This window comes from Colossoma macropomum, unplaced genomic scaffold, assembly GCF_904425465.1.
Source record: "Colossoma macropomum unplaced genomic scaffold, Colossoma_macropomum, whole genome shotgun sequence".
Lineage (NCBI taxonomy): Eukaryota > Metazoa > Chordata > Actinopteri > Characiformes > Serrasalmidae > Colossoma > Colossoma macropomum.
In genome coordinates, this window is record NW_023494801.1 from 1,558,244 (window position 1) to 1,571,818 (window position 13,575).

Genomic DNA, 13,575 nt, shown 5'->3' on the forward strand with positions numbered 1-13,575 from the left:
GACCAACAAAGAGCCCAATCCATTTCTTTTTGGTCACTGAGGTTAACCCCTTAAAACCCCAGGCTTATTACATACTAAGGCTTATTATTCAGCAACTACGCAAACTGGCTGAGCTATTCTTAGGTTATAGAAGTGTGTAATAAAGCTTTGGGCCCACCAGTAGGACCTGGCCATGTAAGCGGTTAAGATCAGGCTCAGGACTGTGATTGTGACTGTGGTTGCATACATTCGTAATACATATGGAACATAAAGTTACACACAGGTACTGTGCAAAAGTCAGAGACCACCCGTCATCCATTCAACTTCCAGTCAAAATGGTCGTTAAACATTAAGTTATTCAAAAACAACTGAAATAACTGAAAATTACACAGAACAACTGCATATAATATTGCAGTTTCCCGTTATTCCAGCTACCATTCTTTCCAGGAGACTCACTTTCAGTTCCTCAAAGAATCTGCAGACTCACCTCATTTTCTGAAGTAATCAAACACATTCAGTGGTGTTGAGGTCTGGACTCTGGGGTGGTCAGTCCATTATTCTGAGAACACCAGCAGCTTCTTTGATTTACAAATCTTTAAGTTCTGTTTATGTGGTTATGTGGTTTGCTGATCCGAAATGGTGACTGACCATGTTGACAGGAAATGCAAAAAAAGTAGTGTTACATATGACCATCCTGCCTGGAAGTCTTTGACTTTTGCACAGTAGCTGTGTGTAAATTTATGTCTCACATGTATTGCTGGACTGAGAATAGTCCACCAACCAAAAATATCCAGCCAACAGCGTCCTGTGGGCAGTGTCCTGTGACCACTGATGAAGGACTAGAGGATGACCAACACAAACTGTGCAGCAGCAGATGAGCTATCGTCTCTGACTTTACATCTACAAGGTGGGCTGACGAGGTAGGAGTGTCTAATAGAGTGGACAGTGAGTGGACACGGTGTTTAAGAACTGCAGCAGCACTGCTGTGTCTGATCCACTCGTACCAGCACAACACACACTAACACACCACCACCACGTCAGTGTTACTGCAGTGCTGAGAATGATCCACCACCCAAATAGTACCTGCTCTGTGGGGGTCCTGACCATTGAACAGGGTAACAAAGTATGCAGAGAAACAGATGGACTACAGTCTGTAACTGTAGAACTACAAAGTGAGACTATATGGTCAGTGGAGCTGATAAGATGGACAGTGAGTGTAGAAACAAGGAGGTGGACTTAATGAAGTTTGTGTTTATGTCATTCTTTTCTTACTCTTCTTGCAACAAATGTGCAAACAGCATTTGGAACGAAACTCTTCATACAGTATATGTATGAAGTACACTACACATTAAAAAAAAAGGTTCTTCAAGGGTTCTTCAGTAAAGAAAATGGTTCTATATAAAACCATGAACACACAAAGAACCCTTTGCATGATTTAAGGGTTCCTTGCATCACAAACATGTTCTTTAGTTTGATGGAGAACATGCTGTAGAAGATTCTTTATAGAACCTTTTTGAAAAGGGTTCTATATAGCACCAAAAAGGGTTGTTCTATTATTATAAGCTAGACATCGTAACAATAGAGGAAGCCTTTCTGCTGTTATATAGAACCTTTTTCAAAAACGTTTTATATAGAACCATCTTTAGCACGTTCTCCATCAGTCTGAAGAACCATTTCACCACGTACAGAACCCTCATGACAAGCCTAAAACATCGCTAGAAGTGCTGATGTCTCGGCAGCTACATTTCTCGTTTCACCTTAAATGGTGCAGCAGTTACATCCTGGCACCTCAGGCATCAGAACTGCTGCATCATTTAAGGTGGAACGGGAAACTTCGAACAAGAAGCTGGAGAATATCTGACTTCAGCTTCATATCACTGAAGAATTAGGGGTGGGTGATAATAAATAATTGCCCCCCTCTTTGAAGATCATATGATGCCCTAAATGTAACTAAAGCCCAGCAGTGAGGAGCTGAACTTTACCCTCCTCTGCTGTCACTGCAGACTGGCAGGGTCGCCTACAGAGCAGCGCTGGTAGCTGTTAATGAAGTGATGCTCTTTTTATTCGAGGGTCCCATTTCAGAGGGAAGATTTCAACCACTACCCTGTAACTCAGCTCCAAGGGGTTAGGTGACACTCAAAAGCAAGGGGTAGGGGTAAAAATGAGAAACGAGATTGGGCCCCACTGTGTGTGTGTGTGTCTGTGTTCTGCAGGGGGACTCACTGAGCTCTTGAGTGTGTTCTGCTCCGGCTGAGGTGAAAAAACGGACAGGTCTCCATTCAGAATAACGTCGGCCAGCGCGTTCACCAGAGGCTGGTAGTGGATGATGAGGAACACCTGTGGACAGAACAGTAACCACATAAAGCAATTAGTTCGATATTGGTAAATAAAACTGTTTTAACACCCTGTCAGAAGCGTTCGGAAGGGACTGGAAACCTAATCCTCTTTGGACTGGGCTGGGAACAATTAATGACTCAGCAACTGTGGAGAAACATAAATGGCAGCCCTTTCTCTTTAGTATGGTTATTGCAAAAAGAAAACATACTACAAATGTGGAAACGAGTCAGTACCAACACAGGAAATGTGGATAAAGGAACTAATCAATATATTGCATTTGGAGAAGCTGCAATTTTTAAACAATGAACAGTTAGAGCAGTTTCATAAAGTATGGGGTCCTCTGTTTGCCTACTTCGAAAAGGACCAAGACTAACCTGGTTCAACTTGTGAGATACCTGTTGTTGTATGATCAGGCATAACATTATGACCACCTCCTCGTTTCTGTGCTCATTGTCCGTTTTATCAGCTCCACTTACTATATAGGTGCACTTTGTAGTTCTACAGTTACAGACTGTAGTCCATCTGTTTCTCTGATACTTTGTTAGCCCCCTTTTACCCTGTTCTTCAGTGGTCAGGACCCCCATGGTCCCTCACAGAGCAGGTACTATTTGGGATCATTCTCAGCACTGCAGTAACACTGACGTGGTGGTGGTGTGTTAGTGTGTGTTGCGCTGGTCTGAGTGGATCAGACACAGCAGTGCTGCTGGAGTTTTTAAACACCTCAGTGTCACTGCTGGACTGAGAATAGTCCACCAACCAAAAATATCCAGCCAGCAGCGTCCTGTGGGCAGCGTCCTGTGACCACTGATGAAGGACTACAGGATGACCAACACAAACTGTGCAGCAGCAGATGAGCTATCGTCTCCGACTTTACATCCACAAGGTGGACTGATAGGGTAGGAGTGTCTAATAGAGTGGACAGTGAGTGGACACAGTGTTTAAAAACTCCAGCAGCACTGCTGTGTCTGATCCACTCGTACCAGCACAACACACCCTAACACACCACCACCACGTCAGTGTTACTGTAGTGCTGAGAATGATCCACCACCCAAATAGTACCTGCTCTGTGAGGGTCCATGGGGGTCCTGAAACAAGGAGGTGGTCATAATGTTATGCCTGATCGGTGTATGTTTAAAAGCTGACACTCTGGATTGTAAGTGCATTATTTATTTATTTTTTATTTCTATTTTTATTTTTTTTTATTTATTTTTTCCCTCCTGTAAGATGTAACCCTCCGGCACATTTGATGTTGTTTGTTAGTCATTTGAAAATAAAAATAAGCATAAAAAAGGTAAAATAACTGTAACATCTCCTCCTGACTGCTGGCGAAGAGGCCGAGCCACAACGATACGACCAGAAAACTTCCTTTACAATCAATAAAGCTGTCCACATCATCCTGAAGCGCCAGAGAGCGATGCACTATTTTGATGGACGCATCGTTTATTTTTTTCGTTGCATATTCATGGTCCACCTCAACACAAATGAGAAACTAATCCATGAAGTGGAGGAAAGAAAGGAGTTGTATCTTCCTCTAAATATTAATTAGAAATATGATAATACCACAAAAAAAGAATTATTAGTCCTGATTAATTGGAATGAGTGCAGCACAGGTGCAAAACGGAGAATAAATATCATCTTCAAAGCTTCTAACAGTGTTTTTAAAACGTGTTCTGACATATTAAATGTCTGATCTTAATGATTAAACCTCAAAAGAACTAAACGTCACGAAGCAGATCACATATTGTGAAAATGTCCTACAGTGTTGTGATGTTATATTTCTGCCATATCGTCCATCCATATGCTACCCTCTTTCTGCAGTGCCCCCCAGTGGCCATTCTGTCAGCAGAATGGAAACCGACTGATATTTTTTATAAATATAACCAAATACAACATGTTTCCCTGTAAATCTGTTATCAGATAAACTGCGTGTGAAATGTTGTGCCTCTGTGTTGAGCTGCTAGCGAGCAATGAGGGGCGGAAAGGGAGGGGTGAGAACCCCTGCTGTGAAAAACAGTTCACACCTCTCCACAAAGACGGCTGTGCCGAGATAAAACAGACAAATGCAGCTTTCTTCATACCACACAATCCTGCACAACTGACACAATAAACTGCATTTAAACACAATTAAATCACTCCTATTTAATGCTGACTTGCTCGCTCACCTATGAAGCTCAGATACTGCAAATCACACGTTTCCATCAACATTATGGAAAAAAAATGCACAGTTTGACTGAGGAGCTTCAGGAAGGCAGACATCTTACAGCTACTGTGAAAAAGTATGAGTGTTGGGGAAAATTTAAGACCTGTTAATTCCAGCAACACTAAAATAGTAATTCCGCTTAACTAAGTCATTTTAGATGGCATCGAAAGGTTTCCCACAGCTGGCTACTATCATTAGAACTTTATTACAACACTCCTCACGAACCATCCTGAAATGGCTCATTGACGATGACAATAGTGAGCCAACAGGCTGCACTTAAATTGACAGTGGAAGCGACTTAATGTTTAACAGAGCTTTATATAATCATAACAGAAACAGGTTAATGATTAGAGGGCAGAATGTAACCCTTACCATGCTGCTTATCTATTAAACTATTTACAACAAACTTTACAAAGAATCAGAGTTACATCTAATCCATCATTTCAATCCAGTAAATCTAATCAAATTTAATCCTGCTGCACCATTACAGGGTGTCCCAAAAAATTGACATCATTTCGTAGTCTAATAACAGCCAATTCTCCCTCAGATGATCTCAGATTTTAACAAAATACGTAAAAACTAATCAAGTTTAATTTTTAATGTTTTTTTTTCAGGTTAAAGAATGGCGTTCACTAGAAATGAAAAGGTATTTAGTGTGTTAGAATATGCTCAAACACAGTCAAACAAGAGTGTGCAGCGGCATTTTCCAGAAAATTCAATAAAAATGCACCAACTGGAAAGCAGATTTAGACACGGCACAAAAAAATTCAAAGAGGAAGTCTGTCTGTGCAGCGCATATTACATTTGTGAAGCTGTGAAATCGGTTATAAAATCTACATCCCTCTGAATTTCTTGTTTGAATTTTGATAAATAAATCTTGTGTTGTTCAACATGAAGTCTATTTAATTTCGTTTGCCTGGACATGTAGTTACTCAGATATTCACATCTCGAATGATGTAAATTTTTTTGGGACACCCTGCACTTTAAACTAAGATTTAAACTTCATTCAAGGATTAAACTAATTAATCTTCAATTTAGGTGGCTTAAATTTACCAAAAGTGCTTATAGTATTCTCTGTGGATCTAGAAATCTCCCTCTAAGTAAAACTATACATATAAAGCATCTCAGAAAATTTGCTCTCAAAATTAGTTCTCACGCAGACGCCTGCGCAGGATTGTTATTTCAGTCTGGCTTCAGCACAAAATCGGAATCATTTGTCCAGAACCCGCCCGCACATTTCCGTCAAGGCGAACTGACATCCAATATCTGATACAGTCTATTCACAAACACATTATCGTCTGCTAAAATAACAGGTCAGTTGTGGTCATCGGGCTCACTGTGAGTAACTTCACCAAACGGAATTTATTCCCAGTAAACACAGAGCAGGAATTAAACCACAGAGCGGTTATTTTTGGTGTTTTGCTGGGCAGCTGTGGCCGTACTTCCAGCACGCAACACTGAAAATTAGTTCCGCGCTGCAAAGATACTGTGGCGGGTCCCGTAAGAATCCGTGGGAGTGCAGACCTCTACTGTCATGCTCATTCACTGATGGTTAACAGGCTGACGATTCTCCCCACAAGGGGGCGCTTTCAGCACTCAAGTAGCTTCTGCATGCATCATTGAAACAAAAGAAAACAAACACAGCAGGAGCTCACATTTTCCCCTGTTTAATGTTACTGTTGTTTTGTACTGTGTCCAACGCTGTAAATGACCAGTTCCTATCTAAGCTGACTAACACTGTAAATGACCAGTTCCTATCTAAGCTGACTAACACTGTAAATGACCAGTTCCTATCTAAGCTGACTAACATGACCATGTTCAGTTACTTTGGTGCTAAAGCTCGCCCCTCCCTGAAAATGAAAACCTCTCTACCAAAGGAACTTCATTTGTCGAAAAATTACGCAAACAGCATAATAGGAATGTCTTCCCTACTATGACAACTTCTGCTGTTTCGAATACTGAAGTGTGCAAAAAAGGGTCTATTATGGAGGCTTTGCTGTTCCTGATTTTCAGTCCCGCTCCCACCCGATGCCGCAAGATTTCATCCCGCTCCTGCTGAAAATCGGAATCATTTGTCCCGCTCCCACCCGCAACCGAAATGTTTTGTCCCGTGCTGTTTCATCAAGCTGAACTGCCATCCAATATCTGACACAGTCTATTCACATTCACTATTAAACACATTATTCTCTACACAGCAGTCATGGCCATCAGGCTCACTGAGTAACTTCACCAAACGCCATTTATTACCAGGAAACACAGAGCAGGAATTAAACCACAGAACGGTTATTTTTGGTGTTTTGCTGGGCAGCTGTGGCCGTCGGACTGAAGGCTCCACCGTCTCTGTGAGCTACGAGAATCTGCCTGTTCACGTGATCGGCTGCTTCACGGCTCTTTAGAATGACTTCATTCATTTTAACTGTTTTACCGTTATGATTTTACATAGTTTATATATGATTTAGTGATCATTCTACTTTATTTAGGCTGTTCATTCATTTGTAGGATTTCTCTTCACGAGTGCTTATTCCAGCTCCCGCCTGCAGGGGGCTGGTTACCCCCTGGAAATTAGTTCCGCGCTGCAAGACATTGTGGCGGGTCCTGTGGGACTGCAGACCTCTACTTTACTGTAAAACTGCAACATAGAGAGCATTTGTATTTAAAATATTTCAATGTCTAACAACAGACTGTTTAAACGTCTGAATTCCTTCTTTCCTGCCAGAGCCGGTCTGCTAGTTTTCACTCGAAATGGAAGAAAGTAAAAGTACAGATAAGTATCAAGTGATTAGCGTCAAGAAAAAATATTGTTGCTGTTTGTTTATACTGACAAATCCAGCAATCAACATTAAAGCCCGGGTTAAGGTTTAAATCGCAGGTTAAGGTTTCAAATGCAGACTTGTTCAAAATGAAGTAACTGTAAAATATTTAAAAAAATTTAATCCTCAACCCACCCTCAGCCCTTTCAATGGTCCCAGGGTCTAGTACGCACTTTAAAACATCAAGACTTTAAAAGAAATTTTATCACAAAAACAGCCAAGAAATGTGAAGTGATAACGTAGAAACTTGTAACGCAGCCACACCTTAAAACGTTGCATATCATACATCATTCTTTGTTCATAATGACACGGGAGCTTTGGCTTCAATGGAAGGGTATAAAGCTGTAGGAGTGGCGTGTGCAGACGCTCCCTTGCACATTGTAATAAAACTTGTTCCTTAAGAATCTTTTTGTAAGGATGTGGTAAAAACTCCCAGCTAAGCTAAAGGCTGAGGCTCTGATATGAAAGAAGGAACAGCCCCAGCTGCTCTTCTGAGAAAATGTTCAAAGGTCCAAAACCCCTTTCATTACACCAGCGGATTCTATAAACAGATTAAAAGATCTTAATCTCTTCACAGAAGCAGAAATCTAGCTGACGGCTGTTCTTGGGAATGAGCAGTCTCCAGCTGTTATTACAGAGCATGTATGTATGGCTGCATACCTGGGAGAGCAGGTAGAGTGACACCTGAGGGTTGATCTTGCGATCTTCACACTGAAAGACAAAACAGGATAACATGAAATTAACTTTCTGTCTGATTAACAAAGCAGTGATCAAGATAACTCAGCTGCATTACATCATATGGCTATAAAAGAAAAAATGATAATGCATATTTAAAATTCCTCTTACAGTAGTAAGCAGCCCGACAGACACGCTTACGTAATGCATTTCTTGCCACACAGTGTCTTTAAAGGAACTGTTTGGCGAAGAACCAAATATTCCAATGTTCTACTACAAGGCTAGCACTGCTAACACTAGAAGTCAATAGTCACCCAAATCTTTTCTGTACATACATCCCCAGAACTTCTCTCAAACAACAGGTCTTCGTTATGATGCTGCAGACTTGTAAATGTGGTTTAGGACACAGTATGGCTTGCAGTTCGTTACCAAACATTTCTCGGCCGATTGACTACATCTATGACGAGCGGAACGCTGTGCACAGCTAATTTTGCGCTTAATACACCCCTTTAATGTGTTTTTAAAGGCATCTTTCGCCAATGAAGTATCTTGGAACCTCTGAAAGGCTCTGTATGGCTTGTTATTGTTGAATTAAACACATCTTTTATCATTTGGCCTATTTTAAACCTCAATTAATCATGAGGTTAATTGTTACATTACTCAGTAAGTAGCATAATAAATATACATACATAAACACACAAAATATGAATCTTTATAAGCTGTACAAACACAAGGCAGGCTTTAAAAGACATGAGACTCGTACAGGACGCTGGCTCAGAAATTCACACAAGAAGAACTAGTCTGACTCATTTTGCTGACTAAGCAAAAAGTTTGCAAGCTAAAAAAAGACAAACAAAGGTTATGAGTCAGTTCCTAAGACATAATTACCATCTGCAGACAGTAAGTATGATGCAGTTATGTTGGTGAAGTTCTACAGAACAGTTCTAAGTTTCACAGTAGATGAAATCCTTCATTTTAAACCAGTTACTGAGACGTCTGATTCCAAATAACAGTAGTTTGCTGCAGTTCTACCACCTGCATCTCTGATCCAAGTCACTGAAGCCATCTCTGACACTCATCAGCATTCATTTTGGTTGCATGTCTTACAGCACAGGACCTATACCCCTTTAAAAAAAGATGGTTCTTCAAGAGTTCTTTAGTAAGGAAACACTTTTACTCCAGAAATCAACCAAAACCCCTCCATTGTGGCTGGAACCCACCTAATTTGGCAACACCGGTGTTGTTCATTACTGTTTTGGCCGAGTCGCGGAAAAAGCGATTCCTTGTTAAGTTAGCGTTTCACATCCCATTAAACTGCCTCCGAGGCATTTCTGGGAGATCACGCAGTTTTTTCCTCATTACAGCCAAGTAAAACTGAAACTCTGGCAAGAACGGGAATGTTAGAAACATAAATCTCTCACGAAAGCGCAGAGACAGAGAACGGGAACGGGAACGTTGTTACTGTTAAAATCTGTGCACATAACTTTCAACCAGATGACGAACAGCCAGTTGAACATCACCGGATGCTGCTAACAGGCTCTCATTAACTGGTTTATACTTCACATTTTCACATAACTGTATATCTTTTGCCCTCACTGGAGCAGGCTGAGCAGGTTAGCAGAAAGCAATAAAAAGACAACAATAAAAGACAGGCTTTCAATTCAAGCTTTAAAAACTGAAATACAAAAAGTAAAAAGTGATATTTACAAGCTTCAAACTTTATTTAATCTCTTTAACTCCTTGGGACCACCGGTGGTTCCAAAACACACTTCATCATATTCTTTACTTCATAACGTTCATATTTCATAAGCTACATTCTAAAGGTGGGGGTCGTATGAGAGCTGTAACTGTCCCCTTTCCAGTCAAATAGATGGGTGATGTAATTTTAAACCCTTATAATAAAAGAAGCTGAACTCACAATTTTTTTGTTTACTGAAAGTCGACCCATTTTTCCACAAATCTGGGCTATAAACTATAAACAGATGGCGTCTCTTCAGTGATCTGCTCTGTAAAAATTATTTTTATAAAGAAATACAAAGAGTGTCTAAGATTTTTGGCTTTCAGCAGCAAAATGTAAGCATATGACATTATGTTTATGATCATCAAACACATTGTCTTATTCACCAGGGTATATTTAGGTTTTTCCATGTGAATTTACATGACCAAATCATAAGGCAAGTTATTCAGTAACTGCATGAAGTAAATGTACATTTTTATTTATTTATATAAATAATTTTTTTTTGGTAAAAGTTCTCCTCAAATTAACAATACATGTGTTTTATGATCAAACATATTGCTGTTTGCTTACAATTTACTGCTGAAAGCCAAAAAACTTAGACGCTCTTTGTATTACTTTATAAAAATGATTTTTCCAGAGCAGATCACTGAAAAGACACCATCTGTTTATAGTTTGTAGCTCAGATTTGTGGAAAAATGAGTCGACTTTCAGTAGAACAAAAAAAAACTGAGTTCAGCTTCTTTTATTATAAGGGTTTAAAAATCACCCATCTATTTGACTGGAAAGAAGACAGTTACAGCTCTCATACGACCCCCACCTTTAGAATGTAGCTTATGAAATATGAAAGTTATGAAGAACATGACAAAGTGCGTTTTGGAGCCACCGGTGGTCCCAAGGAGCTGAAGAAGTTAATTTGAGGGGAGCTTTTACAGAAAAAAACACTTTCTCCGAGCAAGCGTTCTCCGAACACAGGCTGAAAAAATGTTTAAACTTTCTTTACTACTTAAATATCTTTGACTAACTTCCCTCAGTCTTTCAGAGAAAAGTGGTGAGCTGGAAATCGCAGCGGGGAGAACGGCTGTGTTCAGCCTTCAGCTACACCCTTAAAAAAAGATCTAGGGTTAGGGTTAGGGTTAAAGGCCTTTAGTAAAGGCAGTGGTTCTATTTAGAACCATTTCAGGCTGGTGAAGTGGTTCTTCAGATTGACAGAGGAAGTGTTCTGCCATAGTCACGATGCCAAGCTTGTAATAATAGAAGAACTCTCATTGGTGCTACACAGAACCATATACAACACATTTCACCATGCAAATTTATTTCCATGCATTTAAGCATGAAATGGTTCTCAATAGAACCACTGCATTTACTAAAGGCCCCTATAAGAACCCTATTTATTTTTTTTTAGCACCATCTTGGTTGTGGCATGATTTTTATGGCCTGGAATCAGATCCATCCTTAAGTAATTGACAATTTTTCCTTGTTTTCGGATAAAATGTATAGTTTAAATTGACTGCCAGGAATCCAGAAGTGTCCTAAACTTCTCGTGGGGTATAAAGGGTTAACAAATATATACTAAAATGAACAAATATTGAATTCTTTAATAACTGAAGTCATATATTAAAAATAAATCAAATTAAATGTACATTTATACTGGTCAAATAACTGTTAATTAGTTAACAGTTAATCATTTACATCAACATCACACTGGTATATGTGAAAGCGTCCACGTTAACATGTTAAAACCTGTAATTTACAGCAACCTTCTTGTTTGTCATTAGAATTGCATTCGAATAGGACAGCTTGCTTTGAGCACAGTAGTCAGTACTGAGTAATTTACCGCAATATCGAACCACCCCACAAACCACAGAACAGTCCAAGACCCAAGGAAAATGGAAAGACACCAGAATGTGTGGGTGGTGTAAATGACGAAAATAGTAATAATTATTACTTAGACCTACTATTCTGCTCAAAGCGCATATGGCATGTCATACTGGAGCAAAATGTATTACTCATTTCAGCTCTAAGTGCAAACATATCTGCAGGTCAACAAATCTGGTCCAATCCACACGTTAAAAGTTCAAGTGTTCGCTGATAAAGATGATATCTGAACGCACCATTGGCCTCATGGAAACACTGTGTAGGCATAGCATGTTTTACAGCATTTTTTTCTTCAACAAATTCCTTTCAATAACATCAGTTAAAGATTTCTCAGCATGAAAATGACAGCAAACTGCCTTTTACAAAGTACTGTGCACAACCCTCCTTCATTTATTTAATTTCTAGCCAAAATGACCAAATACAAGTCATGCATTTTTCAGCATCAGGAACAAAAGCAGAAAACAGTAACAGAGAATTACACAGAACCCTCAACAACTAAATATAATACAATTTTTTTGTATTTTTGGCAGCTTCTCCATTCTTTTTAGGAGACTTCGCTTTCAGTTTTTCCAGGAAATATGCAGCCACGCTCGCTTCCAAACTTCTGTCTCAGAAGGTTTATCATTTTCTGCTTTGCAGCATCCAAACAATCCTAAGCACAATTAGTGTTCTGAGAAAAGGAGCAGCTTCTTTGCTCAGAGTGTCTATTTCCTTTTCTCAGTAAGGGCTGCTTGGCAGAAATTAGGATGTGCGGACACATTTTTCGTTCATCGAGGTACAAACGACACTATATGGACAAAAGTACTGGGACACTCCTCCTAATCACTGAGTTCAGGTGTTTCAGCCACACCCATCGATACACAAACCCTGGCAGTAGAATGGGTCGTACTGATGAGCTCAGTGAGCGCGTTTACATGCACTCAATAATCCGATAACCGCAGAAAATCAGATTTTGTCAGAAATCCTATCAACACGTTTACATGCACTTGAGTAATCAGATAAAAACTCCTGGTCTACATTAGTCAGTAATCGGATTTCTGCTTTGCAACCAGCCAATAAACTCACAGAAGAAGACACGACGTTAACGTAAAACTCAAACTTCATACCGCGGCTTTTTTTTTTTAAACATCGCACCGCTTTACCTGAAAATACGAACATACATCATCTAGAAGATGAAGAATATGTACACACTGTACCTTTGTTCTGAGTGTGTATACATCGGCTCTGATTTGATCACAGCCGTGATGTTATTGGCGATAACACACTCCTCGAGTGTTCTATTGCTTTAATACAACAGTTAAATAAATAAAGTAATAAATTAATAAACTGGGCCGTGAACGCGGCGTTTAATATGTTTTAATGTTCGCAGTTCCTTCACCAAATTATAGTTCCTTAACGAGCAGCTTGTTGCTACATCAGAGTAACGAGCTCCGCCCACTCGCTGCACAGCCGGCAGTTCGTTCTCCAGCTCCTTACACTAAATTCCCAAACTGTCATCACCACTGAGCAGCTTTTCAGTCGGCAGCTGTGACAGAAGAACAGCTAAACAACCTGGAATCAGCCAGAAATGAACCCAACACCATTCGCCAAACTAAATGGGCTGTAAGATGCTTTACAGACTGGCTGGAACAAAACAACATTAATACTGATCTGGCAAAAACTGACAAAACTGAGCTGAACTTGATATTGCAGCAGTTTTAGAGCTCAGTCTGATTTGGTCAGACTCTGAAGATCAGACTACACGTTTGGCGAATGGTGTTGGGTTCATTTCTGGCTGATTCCAGGTTGTTTAGCTGTTCTTCTGTCTCAGCTGCTGTAAGACAAATTGACAATAATAAAATTAATAAAAAAAATACTAATAAAAGAAATAAAAAGAATAAAAAGAACGATAACAGCATGCTTAGAACACTTCTCAACCAATCAGCTTGCGTGGCCGGAACTAACTGTTGTATAATCTTAAT

General features: G+C 39.8%; 1 protein-coding gene across 1 annotated transcript in view; it reads right to left on the reverse strand.

Moving 5' to 3' along the window:
- The window catches only part of clec16a (C-type lectin domain containing 16A), a 153,346-nt gene that overhangs the window by 116,358 nt on the left and 23,413 nt on the right, over nucleotides 1–13,575 (reverse strand). The window contains exons 9-10 of the mRNA XM_036589270.1: nucleotides 7,987–8,037; nucleotides 2,203–2,316 (exon numbers count right to left, since the gene is read on the reverse strand). Of these exons, the coding sequence (XP_036445163.1) occupies nucleotides 2,203–2,316; nucleotides 7,987–8,037 (165 nt within the window). The remainder of the gene's footprint in view (nucleotides 1–2,202; nucleotides 2,317–7,986; nucleotides 8,038–13,575) is intronic.